The sequence below is a fragment of the Anticarsia gemmatalis genome, chromosome 20 (genome assembly GCF_050436995.1).
Source record: "Anticarsia gemmatalis isolate Benzon Research Colony breed Stoneville strain chromosome 20, ilAntGemm2 primary, whole genome shotgun sequence".
Taxonomy (NCBI): domain Eukaryota; kingdom Metazoa; phylum Arthropoda; class Insecta; order Lepidoptera; family Erebidae; genus Anticarsia; species Anticarsia gemmatalis.
Window position 1 is genome coordinate 6,146,064 of NC_134764.1, and position 15,245 is coordinate 6,161,308.

At 38.1% G+C, this 15,245-nt stretch overlaps 2 protein-coding genes across 13 annotated transcripts in view; one reads left to right on the forward strand and one right to left on the reverse strand.

Moving 5' to 3' along the window:
• Nucleotides 1-15,245, reverse strand: part of Smr (nuclear receptor corepressor smrter) — a 127,542-nt gene that overhangs the window by 8,281 nt on the left and 104,016 nt on the right. For 10 of the 12 annotated variants that reach the window (XM_076127223.1, XM_076127221.1, XM_076127219.1 and 7 more), the window contains 7 exons: nucleotides 10,140-10,338; nucleotides 8,432-8,672; nucleotides 2,720-3,052; nucleotides 2,306-2,525; nucleotides 1,717-1,981; nucleotides 1,086-1,298; nucleotides 334-657 (listed from right to left, as the gene is read on the reverse strand). In XM_076127223.1, the coding sequence (XP_075983338.1) occupies nucleotides 334-657; nucleotides 1,086-1,298; nucleotides 1,717-1,981; nucleotides 2,306-2,525; nucleotides 2,720-3,052; nucleotides 8,432-8,672; nucleotides 10,140-10,338 (1,795 nt within the window). The remainder of the gene's footprint in view (nucleotides 1-333; nucleotides 658-1,085; nucleotides 1,299-1,716; nucleotides 1,982-2,305; nucleotides 2,526-2,719; nucleotides 3,053-8,431; nucleotides 8,673-10,139; nucleotides 10,339-15,245) is intronic. The other 2 variants (XM_076127228.1, XM_076127217.1) reach the window with 1 other exon arrangement.
• LOC142981368 (uncharacterized) lies at nucleotides 6,613-8,374 on the forward strand. The gene has a single exon (XM_076127233.1). It carries the CDS (start codon nucleotides 7,502-7,504, stop codon nucleotides 7,991-7,993), a length of 492 nt encoding a protein of 163 aa, XP_075983348.1. The 5' UTR covers nucleotides 6,613-7,501; the 3' UTR covers nucleotides 7,994-8,374.

Here is a 15,245-nt window from a genome sequence, read left to right on the forward strand (position 1 = left end):
TAGTATGTTTCCGTCTAGCCTTTGTTCTAACTATATTGGAGTCGGTTTCCAGTCTCACCGGAGCAGCTCAATACAAGTATATTACATGGGGCGACTGCCTATCTGACCTCCACAACCCAGTTATCTGGATTATAACACGGTAGCCTTCGGCAAGACTGGTTGTCAGACATCTAACTACTGTTAAGACCGTTAAATATTTTTTAATGTAATGCAATTTAGTATTGAACCGTAAATATGGAAGTACCTACAGTCACATAAATTATTGTTCCTTATATCGGTTCAATTTCAGAAATTAAGAACATTTTTCTAGAAGTAAAAAAGACATCAACTTACCGATTTATTAGGATGTGAGAACGGTTGATCGTGCCTCGGTCTTTTAACACTTAGATCTAATAAAGGTTCGTGTCTATTGTCCGGCCGTTCTGTTCTCTCCGGTCTGTCGGGGCGCGGTTCTATTTGTAACAGCATCACGTCTTTGCTATCACTATTGTTTGAAGAGATGTTCGGTAGTAGTTTGTTGTTCGTCGCATGGGCTAATGGAGTGATGGTGGCTGCTCGCTGGGGAGATGCGCCGCCAGCTGCTCCGACGTGGGAGCTGTTGACGACGCTTAGTGTTGCTAGTGCTTCTCTACCGCTTGCGCAGGATGAGGGGAGCTGCTGACAAGATATGGAGATGTTATATTTTGATTTTTTATGTAAGTTTGTTTTGTGCTAGTCTGGGGCTGATGAAATTTTAGTATTTTTATGTTGTTTTGCAGTTTTTAGGTTTCATAGTGTTATTAACACGGGTAATAAAATAAATTTGTCTTTTGTGATTTGTCACAAATAAGAAAACTGTTGTAACAAATAATATTTGTAGTATTTTCTGTAATAACGTGAAAATTTATTTAAAACTCATCTGACTTATTGCTAAAGTCAATTGAACTCTAGATATAAACTTGCTAACAAGTCTAGCTAACTATACTATGCGAAAGGTAGGACCCCATTTAGAACCTACTACATTATTTTCGCTGTTCAAATTCTGTTTAATGTACCCTAAAACCTGACACTCCAGTTTTATTACTTAAAAGTCATAGTAAGTATACCTTAATTTGATGTGGTTTGATGCTAGGATGTTGCGGCTGGGAGTCCCTGGTGAGGCTGATCTCGATGAGGTTGAGCACCACGTCGCGGACGGTCTGCGGCGCGCCCGGCGCCCGCGCGCCCGCCGGCGGCGTGCTCACGGCCGACACCGACACCACCGGGCTGCACGACGACGCGGACGACACCACCGTGGGCAGGGACGTCGGGGGGACGATCTGGGAATGTAAATTGTGAGGTTATATTTTGTTTGCTGTCTTATTTAATGAATGCAAACGCCGATGAACCGTTTTTTGTAAGTAAAAATCAAAGTGCAAAATAATTACGTTTTAACTGCTTGATTGTAATACTGAAGTTAGCAAAAAAAGCTTTTATTTCCCACATGAATCGATGTATTGTTGCGTTTAATATATCTTATTTAGTATTTGTATAAGTGAATCAACGATGCAAAAATAATCCTACTATACTTTTTACCGAATTGCTACGTCGAACAAAAAAATAATGAAATCTTAAAGTAGGCTTGAGATTCGGCCAACATCTATTTTTCATACCCCCAAGTGAACTACTTTATTTTTACTACGTTTGCCGGGTCAGTTAGTATATAAATAAAAAAGCAAACGTAATTACGATACATACCTTAGCACTAGGCGCATCATTCTCCTCATCAGCCGTTTCCGTGGCTGAGGAGTCGTACTCATCTCGCCTAGGTCTCCGGGGGGCCACGGCGTCAGTCCGGGGGGCGGGGGCGGGCGCGGCGGCAGCCGTGCTGGGCGCCCGCGTGGGGGAGCCGCCGCTCGCCGTGTCCGTGTCGGCCGAGCTCAGCGCACTGTCCTCCGATGAACTCAGGCGAGGAGCCGACGGCGTTCGTTCACTTACTAATGTGTCTAGTTGGAGTTTTTTTCTGTAATGGAGAAATTGAGTTATGTTTCATCTATCTTTATTGTCAGCTAGAGGACAATAAGAAGCTAGTTCACCATCCGCATTACTTCAAAATTAATTAATTGACATCTTTCGATACCAAAGATACCTTTGCAAGCTATATCATAACGTATCCGTTACACTAACTCGATAAATTATTTCAAAAATATTACACTGAAATATAAATTTTATTCCTAGATTTACCATTTTATTATACGTTAAGATTGCTTTAAGACTGGATTCATCAATCACAAAAATAATGTATAGTATGACTGCATAACAAACATGACTAGTACGTAACACTCACCTATAGGTAAAGTAGAAGGCCTTCAAGCTGGCAGGTGTTCTCCCGCTGACGGCGGCGATCCTGTCCCAGGCGGTGCCGTGGTCCCTCAGCAGCGCTCTGAAGCGCGCCGCCTCGTCCTCGCTGGGCTCCGGCGCCGAGCCGCCCTCCACCACGGTCTCTAGCCGCCGCGTTATCCGCTTGAAACACGCTAGACAACACTTGCTCAGGTCACTCGGGATTTCTGTACAAACAAAAAAAATACCGTTAAGTTAACTTTTTCGTTGTTTTTTGCAGAATAACAACATAATAAACCAGATCTAGAATGTCGATGTTTTCCAAATACATACACAAAATCAGGCGTCTTACGGCTGTAACTACAAAATTGACCATAAATGTAATAATGTATTCAAATCCAATTAATAACGGTAGACTCACCAAACTCTTCCATAAGTGGCCTCTTCAATTCTAAAGTTAAGTCGTGCCATCTCGGGGGTAAATGCCGCAACCGTTTCGCCCTGACCCTGGGCCCTGGGCACGTGGGGACCGGACACCTTGTGTACCGGGACCGCACGCACCTGCAGTGGCAAGGCTCGCACACCCTGGCGCCGACCGCCTCCTCCTTCAGCCCGTAGTGGATGGCCCTCGACCTGGACACCGTCCTCGTGGCGCCCGGCATGTTGCACACCGCACAGTTCGATGACGTCGTCGTCACTGTGTTCGTCGTTATCGTTGTACTCGAAGAAGGTGTGCCGATGCGCTCCGTTACCGCTGTTGACAAATACAACACACCATAAGATACTACAAACACTTTATATTACACTAGCTTTTACCCGCAACTTCGTCCGCCACCCGAATTTTCCCAAGGGAATGCGTCAATTTCCCGGAGTAAAAAGTAGCCTATGTCCTTTCTCGGGTATTAAAATATCTCCATACAAAATTTCATGCAAATTGGTTAAGTAGTTTAGGCGTGATGAATAACAGACAGACAGAGTTACTTTCGCATTTATAATATTAAGTATGGATTGATGCATGCGTATCTTCAATTATGTACCATCAATGCAGGATGCCAGTCTAACTGTCTATTCCATACAAAATTAACAAGCTGAATATGAAATCGTATCACTTGAAATATCGATGAACTTCGATAGTTTGACTAACAGTTACAACAGTAGAGAATAGAGTAAACAAAAATGCTAGTTTGTGTATAGTATATAATTCATGTGCTTGCATATTAACAAGTTTATTCAGAACAGAGCGAGATGATCCGTAAATCACGGGGCGGGTTGTGCCGGGCGCTCGCTGCAATATTCAGCGGGCCGCGTTTGGGCGCCAATTTGTAGCGCAAAGCAGATTAGTGAGTTTAGTTCCGATGTTCTGTTTGTTTCATTATTTATTCCGTGTTTGTTATACAAATTGAATTACACCGCGTCGAATTTGACTATTGTTTGTTTTACGTGTGTTCGTAATTAATAGATGCGTTTGATTGTTTTTGTTTTATTGTTAGATAACTACCAAGCATAATACACTCGCCACTAAATGTAACTGGAGAAAAAATATTGAAAAACATGCCCAAGGCATTTAAATTAGTTTTCAATCAATTGGTTTAGCAACATATTATTCACCAAAAACACCTAAAACATGAGCTGGAAATCAACGTTAAACAAACCTCATAATTACACATAACTCACTACGATACTAAAAGTGAACACGAATCAATTTCGTAGACCAGTAGTAGGGCTTACGGGCGGGGCGCTAAACTGCATAGCAAGTTAAATAATTAACTATTGTGCTGGCTGCAGAGATTTGTGCTCGCCGCCGCTCATAGCTCAAATTACCGCCAGGCCGAGAAATCACGCCTGCGAGTGTTGAAGTTTATATGCAATTAGAACAGCTTGCTTTGAAAATATTCTTAATGAGACGTAATTATGGCATGTGAAAATGAGTTCATTGAATTATGACTACGCCGTAAACACTACAGTATCTAGGAAGTATTACTGCATCTACACAAATCGGTGTAAATTGTAACAAAGAAAAATAAATATGAATGCGATCTTTGACCATAACAAAATGAGAAACACAATAATAATTTATTCAATTTACTTAAAAACTTCGAGATTTTAATACTGAATGCATGATATTAGCAACCTATTGCAGATTTCATTAACTTCTCGATAATACTAAAAACTTTGTGAAGCGCCAAAAAAGAGTTATATTATTTACAAGACGATCTTGTGTTACACAGTACACACATCAAATAACACATAACAATCTCTTTCAACAACCTAATATTCTACAAACTCCTCTACAATGTATTAATCTTTATCTCTCTATATAAATCTGTAACGTCTGTATGTTCTCCTCTGAGCACTAATTAGCGTCTGCAATTTAAGCAAACTACTGACGTTTGTCTTCTTACTAGACTGTTCAAACTAGCGATGAGGGTGGGTAATACTGGCTATCGTTAATAGCTAGCTTTAACTGTAGTTATCAAACTGTAGTTTGTATATTAATAACAAATCTTTAAGATAAGATGTAGAAGAGAAATTTGAAAGAAAATTAACCTTATCTTAGGCATCTATTGTGTATGGATGATTACAACAAACCTGAATATAAAATGGCGACTATTATATGTTATGATAAGTATGCAACGCGAAATTTTAAACTTATGGTAAAACAACGTGTTGAAGGGGGAATTAGGAAAAACAAAAGTAATGAGAATTTTCCGGTGACATTATTTAATCTAGGCTTTCGCATTATTATCCAAATCTGAACGAGACACGTCGAAAAATTGCTTCATTTTGGTAATTAGAACACGAAATACTTAGAATAGGTAGTATTAGAGGCAAACAAAAAATTAGCAATTTATTCGAATATAAAAACCAAGCCTACAAATAATATATTTTGATTCTGCGAAGTGTTCACAAGCTGGCACGAGTGGCCGCACTGTCGATGAATCTCACCAATTACTGGTATTTGTACAAGAACTAATTGGATCACGATCAAACGTTTTATTCGTTCGTTTGTACAACGTTATACCGAATAACTACCTAGAATAAACCGCTTGTTTTTTTATAAAATTCATATTTTTTCTGATATAATCTGGTGTTGGTTATAATCAATCAATCAATTTTGTAACACTCTTGATAACCTTCGCAATGGACCTTAAATTACGTAACATTCGCTACAAAAATACATAATAAAGCTATATACTTTTAAATTGATCACAAGAAACTTCAAATCAGAAATGCAAAGACTATCCGTACAAAGAACATTTGAATTAAAATTGGCGCCCAACGTGGGACCAATCAAAGTACGCAACAATACGATCTACCTACATATTTCGTGACACAAACAGAATGTAACATGTTTCCTGCACTCGAGCCCACACTTCAGATCCCACGGGTGGGCAAGTTGTAGAGTGGGATAGAGAGGGCTATAGAGGGATGGTGCGGGATGTCACCTCTGTTTGCCTCCCGATGTTCCTCCGAGCGCGAGAATTTAACGAGCTCGGCTATCCGTGTTTATTTACTCAGCACACAGACACCGACATTTTGTAGATTAAATGGATGTATACTGTGCCATACGTTTACATGTTGATTTATATTGCGTATTTATTTTGAGATGTGATATATACTGTGAAATGGATAAAATGGAAGTTATTATCATTTTGACGTATTTAATTAAGTATATTTTCAGTAAAGTTAAATTAGAATCAATTTTTACGTTGGATTTTTTGTCTTGGAAAATTAAAAAAGTATATTTATTAGATCAGAAACGATTATTAAATTTCAACTGCGTTCATATTAACTGGTTAATAAAAACGTTGTGAATTTTCATGGTAAATTGCATGCTTGAGGGAGAATTAGCCTAGCTTATTTTAGCCTATGTTACTATCATTGAAGATATAACAATTAATTTTCAACACATTCAAATATATTTTCGATAGACCAATTAAATTATCTAAAGGTAAAGACAAAGCATCGTATAGAGCATTTAATCAGTTAATGTTACAAAAGACCGGTTGGTACCGATGTGCGATTTACAATTCTGTGTGTGCCACCAGTGGCTGGGTTTATGCTGTCAACCCTAGCGTGGATTACACCGTCATATGCACGCAGCGAGGATTAACTTATGTACCAATCAGATTAATCGTAATTATCACGAAATTGTTTATTTTGTACTGCTTGTTATTACTGTGAATAATGGATAGTTGTTGTAAGTAATTAAACTAAAAAGTTAGCTTGGGACCCTGCCTGTGAAAAACAGGAGGGATTTTATGTATTTATGTCATCAGTCTCATCTTTAGCAAATACTAAAATACAGAAAACCAATAGGGAAAAGTAGGTATTCTAATTAAAATATAAAGAACGAATTTAATATTTTTTTTTGCTACAAATTTTCATATTATTTTACTCATCGAAAGTTTCATTATAGATTGTGGTTTTATAAACATTGTTTTATCAGTAATTTCCTCTTGTTAAATAATGATATAATGGTTTTTTAAGCGTATTTGTAATCTCCGAGACATTATGCCACGTCAATTTACCTGTCCAATTTTCTAAAATTGTTTATTCAATTTCACTCGAGACAACGTTCAACAATACTAGAATTATAAAAATGAATAACAAAGATATAAATATGAGAAGATGAAGATGACGTTTTACAAAGTCAATGGAGGCAGTGCCGGGGGACTAGTAAATGGATTAACTGTTTTCAAAGTCACAGACACGCGGCTGAATAGTCACCATTATCAAGGGACTACTCGTGGAATCAAGCTTAATATTTCACTTTGTGTAAATACTAATCTCGAATGATGGGGGATTTGAATGGCGAACGAGTTTCAGGGTTTTCGTGTTACGTTTTGATGAAACAATTACAATTATTGTATTGGTATCGTTCAAAGTGAACTTTGTAAGTATATATTATCTTAGACAGTTTTTAATTAAAGAATAGAGAATGTATCAATACATTTCTACATTTAAAAGATCGATAATAATAGATTCGCCCGCCGAAATATGTTATTGGACTTGTTAAGAAATGATAATCAAACGTAAAAACTTAGCCGCGCTATTTCCGCCATAACGTTCAACAAAGAAATATTCAGAATCGCTTCAAAAATCAAACTTGTGTAAATTGGCAAACTTCAACCCTACCGCGGGTATAAAACGCGGTATTCTCGGCGGGCGGCTCGCAGTCGTGTGACGACCGCGAGCGAGCATGTTGTCTCTGTACCGCGCCTGGCTCGGGCCCAGCCCGTGCGTGGCCCGACCCGCGCCACCACCAGGCGCCCACCGGCCTGTACCGAGGCGAGCTAGAGCACCATCCCCCCCGGCTACTCCACCACCACCGTCACCATCCTCTACCACCTCCAGCGAACTCGACGTCGAGCGCATCGAAGCTCCCGACCCACCGAAACGTCAAAGCAACACCGTCCTGGACATAGCGTCCTGCGACGGCCCCGTACGATTCAGCCGCGTGCTCAACGTCGCCTGGCAGGAGAACTCGCCGGAGCGCAACTGGCCGTGCCGACACCGCAAGTCTCAGACCCGCACCACTCTACACTACTACCCCTGCAAAACGTGCGGCTCCAAGTTTCCTTCCTACTACTTCGTCCACAAGCACCGCAAGAGGTGCCACGGCGAGGAGAGCGCGTCGGAACCGAACGTGCCGAACCCCGAACCCGAGCCGTCGACCTCAACCGCCAAGTAAAAGTGTCGTGCCGTAGTGAATTCGTACATATCAGTATTATCAGTGATTTCTAACGAGCTTAAATTAGTTATAATTAAATGTGTTTCGGTTTGACTGTAACGTTGTTAATAAATGTTTAATGGTACGCTGCGTTTCATTGTGGGCTCTAGAGCTGAAGAATTTTGTGTTAAGCTCAATAAAGACTTTTAAGTGTATCAAGTTTGTTTACTGTGATCGAACTGTAAGATCATGTTGATTTAAGTTTAAACGAACATTGTAAATCAAGTGGCAGAACTTCCGAAATTATCTTTAGAGAATAAATACTTAATAAAGAATAACAAAACCCTGGTATTATTTTTGAATACACTCACTTGCAAATACAAATCCTTCCTTCTGACATATCACCTGAAGATTTCACACAACACAGAACAAATAAGTAAAAACGGTAAGTGGACTCACCAGTCTCGGGTGTTGGTGGTGGTTGCGTGGGCGTGGGCGGCTGTGCTGGCTGCGGCGTGGGGGGCGCGCTCCCACCGGTGGACAGCGTGGCCAGGCTGGAGCCCGACGACGCGGTGGAGGCGCTGGACACGGCCGGCACCGTCAGCGTGGCCGCCGGCGACGACGCCGATGTTGTTGTTATAGTCGCCGATGTTGTTAGCGTTGTTGCTGTTGATGGCGCTGTACTTGTAGGTGATGACGTCTGCGGATAAAAGGGTAGGTTAAGATTTGCACTGTCTTGTTAAGAAGATACTGTGTAGTGTGATTATCATTATGTAGCAGTCATAAATGAGTAAGTATAGCAAATGATGAGGAATATAATTAAAAGGACATCATTCATTTCCTATAAATTAACTGTACCATTTTCTACAGTGCATAATAAAGAGATTTGAAATGATAGGCACGATTCTACCTTTCCACCAAGTGTACCTTGTAACACGTAAAAATTATTAAAATTGTCAATCTATCTGTTAATTAAGTTAATTTCACAATAAAGTTGGTTTAAATTAAGTGAAGATAATCTCTACCGAATCGTAATTAGACCGCACTTGTAATTAAATGCAAATACTTAAAGCTCACTAATTTCTTATTTACACTGGAATATAAATAATGAGCTCAATCAAATATTTAATTCTACACCGAAGGGTACTCAATTAGTAACTTCGTTAAAGCGAATAACTAAAATAATGATTTCATTAAAATACACATCTATCTAATTTGTGCTCGCAACTACATCCGCTAGGATAGATTTTCTGAGGGAAAAAGTATATTCTATTACAAGTTATAAACGATCTTTGTGGTATTAATACATTAAGCACTTTTTAGCGTAAAAGACTAACAAACATCTATGCAAGTTATCGCAGTGATAATATTAGTAAGATACTTTAAATATGTATCAAAACTTTCCGTAAAACGTAATCCTAGAAAGTAATCATTATTTACGTATCAACCCGGAAGGTATTTATATGAATAAACAATTTGATAAATCACAACAAACATGGAATGATATTAGACTATATTTGATTGAAAGTAAAGGTCAATGAATAATCGAAATAGAAACAATACAGTTATTCCGGATCAAAGGTAACGATATAAAGGTATTGTTAGATTATTATAATTTTGTATTGAATATTACACGTATAAATAGTTTCTACTAGGGACGGGCTATTTTCAAGTAGCTAGATTATGATTGTAGTACCTGCTGGTAGTCCCAACGAGATACGGACAAATAGAATAGGCTAAAGGGGAATCAAGAATTTGTTGCCGAAGAAGGACCTGTTAGATATGCTACAGTATACGCGAAAGGTAGCCGATGGCAATGACTCAAGGAAAGGTAATGATTTTACTATGAATGTGGTTTGTTGATACATCGATCATTCGTTCAAAAAATGAATGTAGATGAATAATGAACTCTACTTTGTATACTTTCGTCCATGTACTGCTGTAGAATATCAAAAATATTTCTTGTCACACTCAGTGGTTTTAACAACCAAGGTACGCCGTGCACTTGTAGTCACTTGACAACTTTTTGTAGAGCACAAAGTTCTTAAAGTCAGATCTTCCCTAGGTACTATACACGAAATCTTATTTGAGGCCAATTATTACCACAGCTAGATAAACTACTTCTTTTGCTTTAAACTGGTAAAAACATCAATAAAATTCAACTCACCGTGACAGGACTGATGGTGACCACAGTGACTTCTTGCGAAGTGACCGGTGGCATGGGCACGTCGGGCGCGGGCGGCGTCGGCGCTGCCGCCGGGCTGTCCACGCTCATGGGCGTCACCGTCGTCACCACGGGGGCTGGCGGCGCCGATGACGCGGGCGGGGGTGATGGGGGGAGGGGAGGGGTTCGTATTAACTCCGACCTGAGGACAAAGAACATACGCTGTAGAGATTATCGCTATACGAACACTGTTATAGGTAGGTACTAGGATATATGAGATTTTTAAGATATTCATAAGTAAGAAATGTATCTGATTCAATTTCCGTAACCAGTATTTAAGTTAAGATTAATCATAATGTCTTAAATTCTAACGTAACGAGAAGTAGTCTTAACGAAACGAGAGTAAAAAGAAATCCGGTACTTTCACTAAATATACTCTCTATATAATCCTGATTACAAAGTCATGCTTTAATGCTTAAATCATAGTTAATGTAACAGTTTACACAAAGCCCTGAAATATTAATAACGCAGCATAATCGCACGATTAATTATAGCCTCGGTGAATCGCTAGCTAATTATGAAAACAAAACACAATCGGCGCGCGTAGGCCTTGCGCGGCTACGCGGGTGCATCGCGGGAGTTATCGCAAACATAATTATCTCAATTCACCTCTCTTTTAATTACCGAGTACCCCACGGCACCCCGCGACACCCCACGCCACCCCACCGGGTGCCAACGCTTGTGATTAACAACGGATCAAGAATTCAATTTATTGGTTAGTTTTGATTTGATGTTTGATATGTGCCGCATTGTATAATAGTGTATTCGAATTGCACGTATGCAGTGTGCCGTCTTTAGTTGCCACAATGCTACGCGGCGTAGCGTGGTCTACGCTATTCATTGATAGTGTTATTAGAGTATCTACGTAATGAGCCTTCTATCAATTGAGGATTGATGAATAACAAAACCTAATAAACACATTAAATGTATAATTTCGAAAAAAATACTATGGTACACTAGACTTGTATAAAGTTAAGAGTTAAGAATGAAAATAAACCGGGTTTATTTTTCTTAATTTCCGATGATAAAATAAATAAATAAATAAATAAATATTTTGGGACAACTCACACACGGTCATTTGATTCCAAACTAAGCAAAGCTTGTACTATGGTAACCAAATAACTGATAAACATACTTAAATACTTCCAAATACATACTTATATAGATACATTAACATCCAGGCTCAGAACAAATACTCGTGCTCATCACACAAAGATTTGTCCCGGGTGGGATTCGAACCCACCACACGCGGCGACGGTTGTAGCGGCGAGGTGACCGCTTAAACCACTGCGCCAAACGTGCAGTTAATAAATAAATGCAAATTAGAAATTACAGCACCGCATACGCTAAAGTCAGATCAACTACTACTAAAATACAAAAAAATCAACACATTTAAAACAGAGTAGAAAGCCCTAACAAAAATCTGAGTTTACAAAATCGCGTACAGCCAGCGTAGTCGGTTGGTATTTGAACATCATTAAAATTTGGCCAATTAATACTGGGCCGGGGTGGTAATTATCCACACCCCCGCGCCCCTCACCCCCGCGCTGGACAAACACAGTGCGGGTAAACCCGACAATCAAATTAATCTCATCCCCTTTCGAATACACGGCCTCGCCAAATTCAACGCGACGAATTCTCACTTTTTGTTGTATTTATTTTTTATTTTCATGTTTCATGTGCCACGGTACAGTGGACACTGTGAAACTTGTTTGTACATCATAGTCAACAGTCGAATGATTAATTCGGGGAAAATATTTAGTTAGCAAATCGTTGTGGAAGTAATATTTATTGAACTGTAATTTAATCATTTAAACCTAATTTATTTCCGTTTACAAAGAAATCTTGAAGCATTGGAAAATTCCGTCTTGTTAAGTTCTCAGTAAAATGAATATGAAAAATAATATCCTATTTCGAGACAGAAATATTCCATATCGTAATATAAGCAATACATCAAAGATAGTCACTTTCCATTAAAAGATTTGCCGTCAACAAACAGGACAAAAATCAAACGATTGCCGAAAGAGAGGGGTTTTTTTCCACCGCTCCACTTCCCTGACAGTTATGTATTTCGTTTTCTCAATTGCTAGATGCTTTTAATTAAGGCAATTAGAAAGATGGGTTGGCCCTATGTTTGCGTAAAAATCTAAACAAGCCGTGTCGGGAGAAACGGCTGTGATAGTGATGTGCGAACTTTGTCGATATCGACAATTTAACGAACTGATGTTTGGTGTCATTACCTTATTATTAGAGATACTATATTCTTAACGTAAGATTAAATCTATAAAAGAATGAACTTTAAAAATGTTTAGCAAATAATTGGCAATTCAAATGTAAACAGTTGTTCAACAGTTGATTATATAAACTATTAATCTCCCGTCACAATTAAATTGCATATTATTTTATTTAAATTACACGCCCTTTAGCAACCAATTTCAATTAGACCAACAAAAAACCAGTTGCTCCAAAAACCAAACGCGAAAATACCAAATGAAAAGATCATATCAATAATAAATAAAAATGAAATTATCGATATAATTGACGGTGCTTCCCATCACGTATGCTGATTGGATCGGGGCATGATTCCCGCGGGATTCTTACGCAAATAATCACCGAAGTGATTGTCAACACACGCACACAACACGAGCCCATTATTATTACATATTTCTCTTTTATTGCTCTACGGTACAGCACTGAATCCTGACTGCTCCCCGGAGGGGGTGCTACCAAACATGTGAGAATAAGGAACGCTAACAAATGTTTTTTGGACAAAATGTGATGAAATTGATGACTGTGAGTGATTGTCATTATTTTGGGTGAATTAGGTGTACTTATTTTCCTAATATAGGATTAAAATCATGAAGAAAACATCTAGGTGATGTTAATAAACATGCTCGAAAGAGAAAAGTCTTCGAAAATACTTTCTGTATTCACGAATCATGAGGACCTTTAATTTTGGCGTTTTGTCAAAATAATGATTGATTCATAATCTTTTTGTTGACTTTATAGTTCTGGTGGTAAAATTCAAGAGCCAAATAGCACCTCAATTATTAATGGTACAATCAATTCATAATAATAAAATTCGACTTCTTTACTCCAATAACGAAGTACCCGTAAAAACTTAGTCAACTTCAATGAAGCAATAAAATAAATCTCAAGTTCCCCACTCAAGTCGGAAAGAACTGAAATAAAAATACATGAATTTTAAACGATTAATCTGGTCGATGAAAAATTGAGTTATTCTCATTGTCTGAACCTCATAAAAGTGAGTGGTGCTGCAAACATCGCAGCACAGGGACTTACTCGGTACATTGTATTACACTTATTAAAGGTACTTTAATTTTCAGTTTACGGAACAAGTTTTTGCTAAGTAGTTTAAGCTTTACAGGAAAAGCGCAAAATAGTTTGCCGTAGATTGATAAATATTTAATTAATTCGTAAGGTTTTTGTACTCAGAAACAATTTTTTACTGTATACTATGTATTTAAAATAGGTATCTATGTGTACAAAATAACCTAAGAATAAGAGAGTATATAATAAAATATCCTAGCTGATATCTGGATACGGCGGTCAGTTTCATTGAAACTGACCAACGGTGCAGGACTTAGTTTATAGTGTCCATGTGCGTGAACAATACACAGGTACACCCTCTATTCCTCATTTATTGATTAGGCTGATAGTAAAGGAGTACGGAAGGTGAATTATTACTGTTCATTGTACGTCTAATTCCGTCCCTGTACATCTACAACAGAAGAGGGCAGAAAGCGAACCTTTGCTTAAACAATACGTCTTTTTTCATAGAAATTTTGGATCGTTTTATGAAAATTAGATTTGGGAATTAAGTAACTCAGTGGAATTGAATTTTTAATATTTCTATTAGCTATTCTTATTAATATAATTTTGTTGAGATGTCTATAAATAAATTGTAAAAGGTCGTTTAGTATTGAATGTTTTCAAGGAATTATTGTCACTTTTAATTACTTCTTGTATTTTTGGAATCATAAATTACAACTAAAAGCTATTTAAGAGGAATGGTTGATGAAATTGTGACTATCCCTACAAGGGCCACCATGATTGCTATACGCTCAAGTATTAAAACAACCTCTACAAAAAACCCCAAAGTGTCCTCACATAATAACATCTTATTATTAGCACATTATAAAAATGAATATCAAAGTCAAGAATCACAATTCAACAGCATTATAAGCACTCCAAGACAATGGAGTGTAACAATAACTGCTCATTCACTAAGAGCACATTACATGTACAAACAGGGAAAAATCTCCCGGCGAAGGAGAGCGGGGTGCAATAAAAACCCCAGCCGCCGTCTCCCGGGGTATCGGTGAATAATTCATTGGTTGGAGCCGCTCAATGTTGACACGGTGTAATTAAAAAGCTCGGCTCCACAGAATCGTACAACCCCACTGTACAGATATTGAAGGAAAAATTATGATAGCTCCCACCGCAAGGGAGGTTTCCGCGAATGTAACTAACTCTGTTACCTTTTTTTTGTTATATTATATTTTTATGGAAATATAGATTGTATTGGTGTGTAGTTCTGTGGAATGTAATTGATTTAATAGACATTGGAAGGAAGAAACTTGCCCGTTGGCTGAAAGTTAAGTGGTACAACGGAAAATTGGTGTACAATTTATAATGATATCAATTTTAATTTTAATATTTAAAAGAATTTGTATAATACTCTCTGTCATTACAATAGTTTAGTTAATGCAAATTATTTTTGAAAAATACTTTAAGGACTGTCGAAACAATATCATTTTATATTTGAAAAAAAAAAGTCTTCTCACGCTAGTTTTTTAAAATCTCTGTTAGGTGACTTTAACCGTGTAGATAGGAACAAGACAGTTAATTGTAACTTCGGCAAGAAAACTAGGGTCTAATAGACTCAAAAATGTATTATACAAATTCAATTAAAGTTATTTGCAGGCAAAAGTAAAACAAATTATGAATTTATAGAGTGAAAAGTGACGTTTAAAAATATTACGGAGGTTTAATTAATAATGTGAATTATGAGAGTAGAGTAGATAG

Excerpts from the sequence above, each read along its gene's own strand:
- LOC142981368 (XM_076127233.1), top strand. The coding sequence starts at position 7,502 with ATGTTGTCTCTGTACCGCGCCTGGCTCGGGCCCAGCCCGTGCGTGGCC.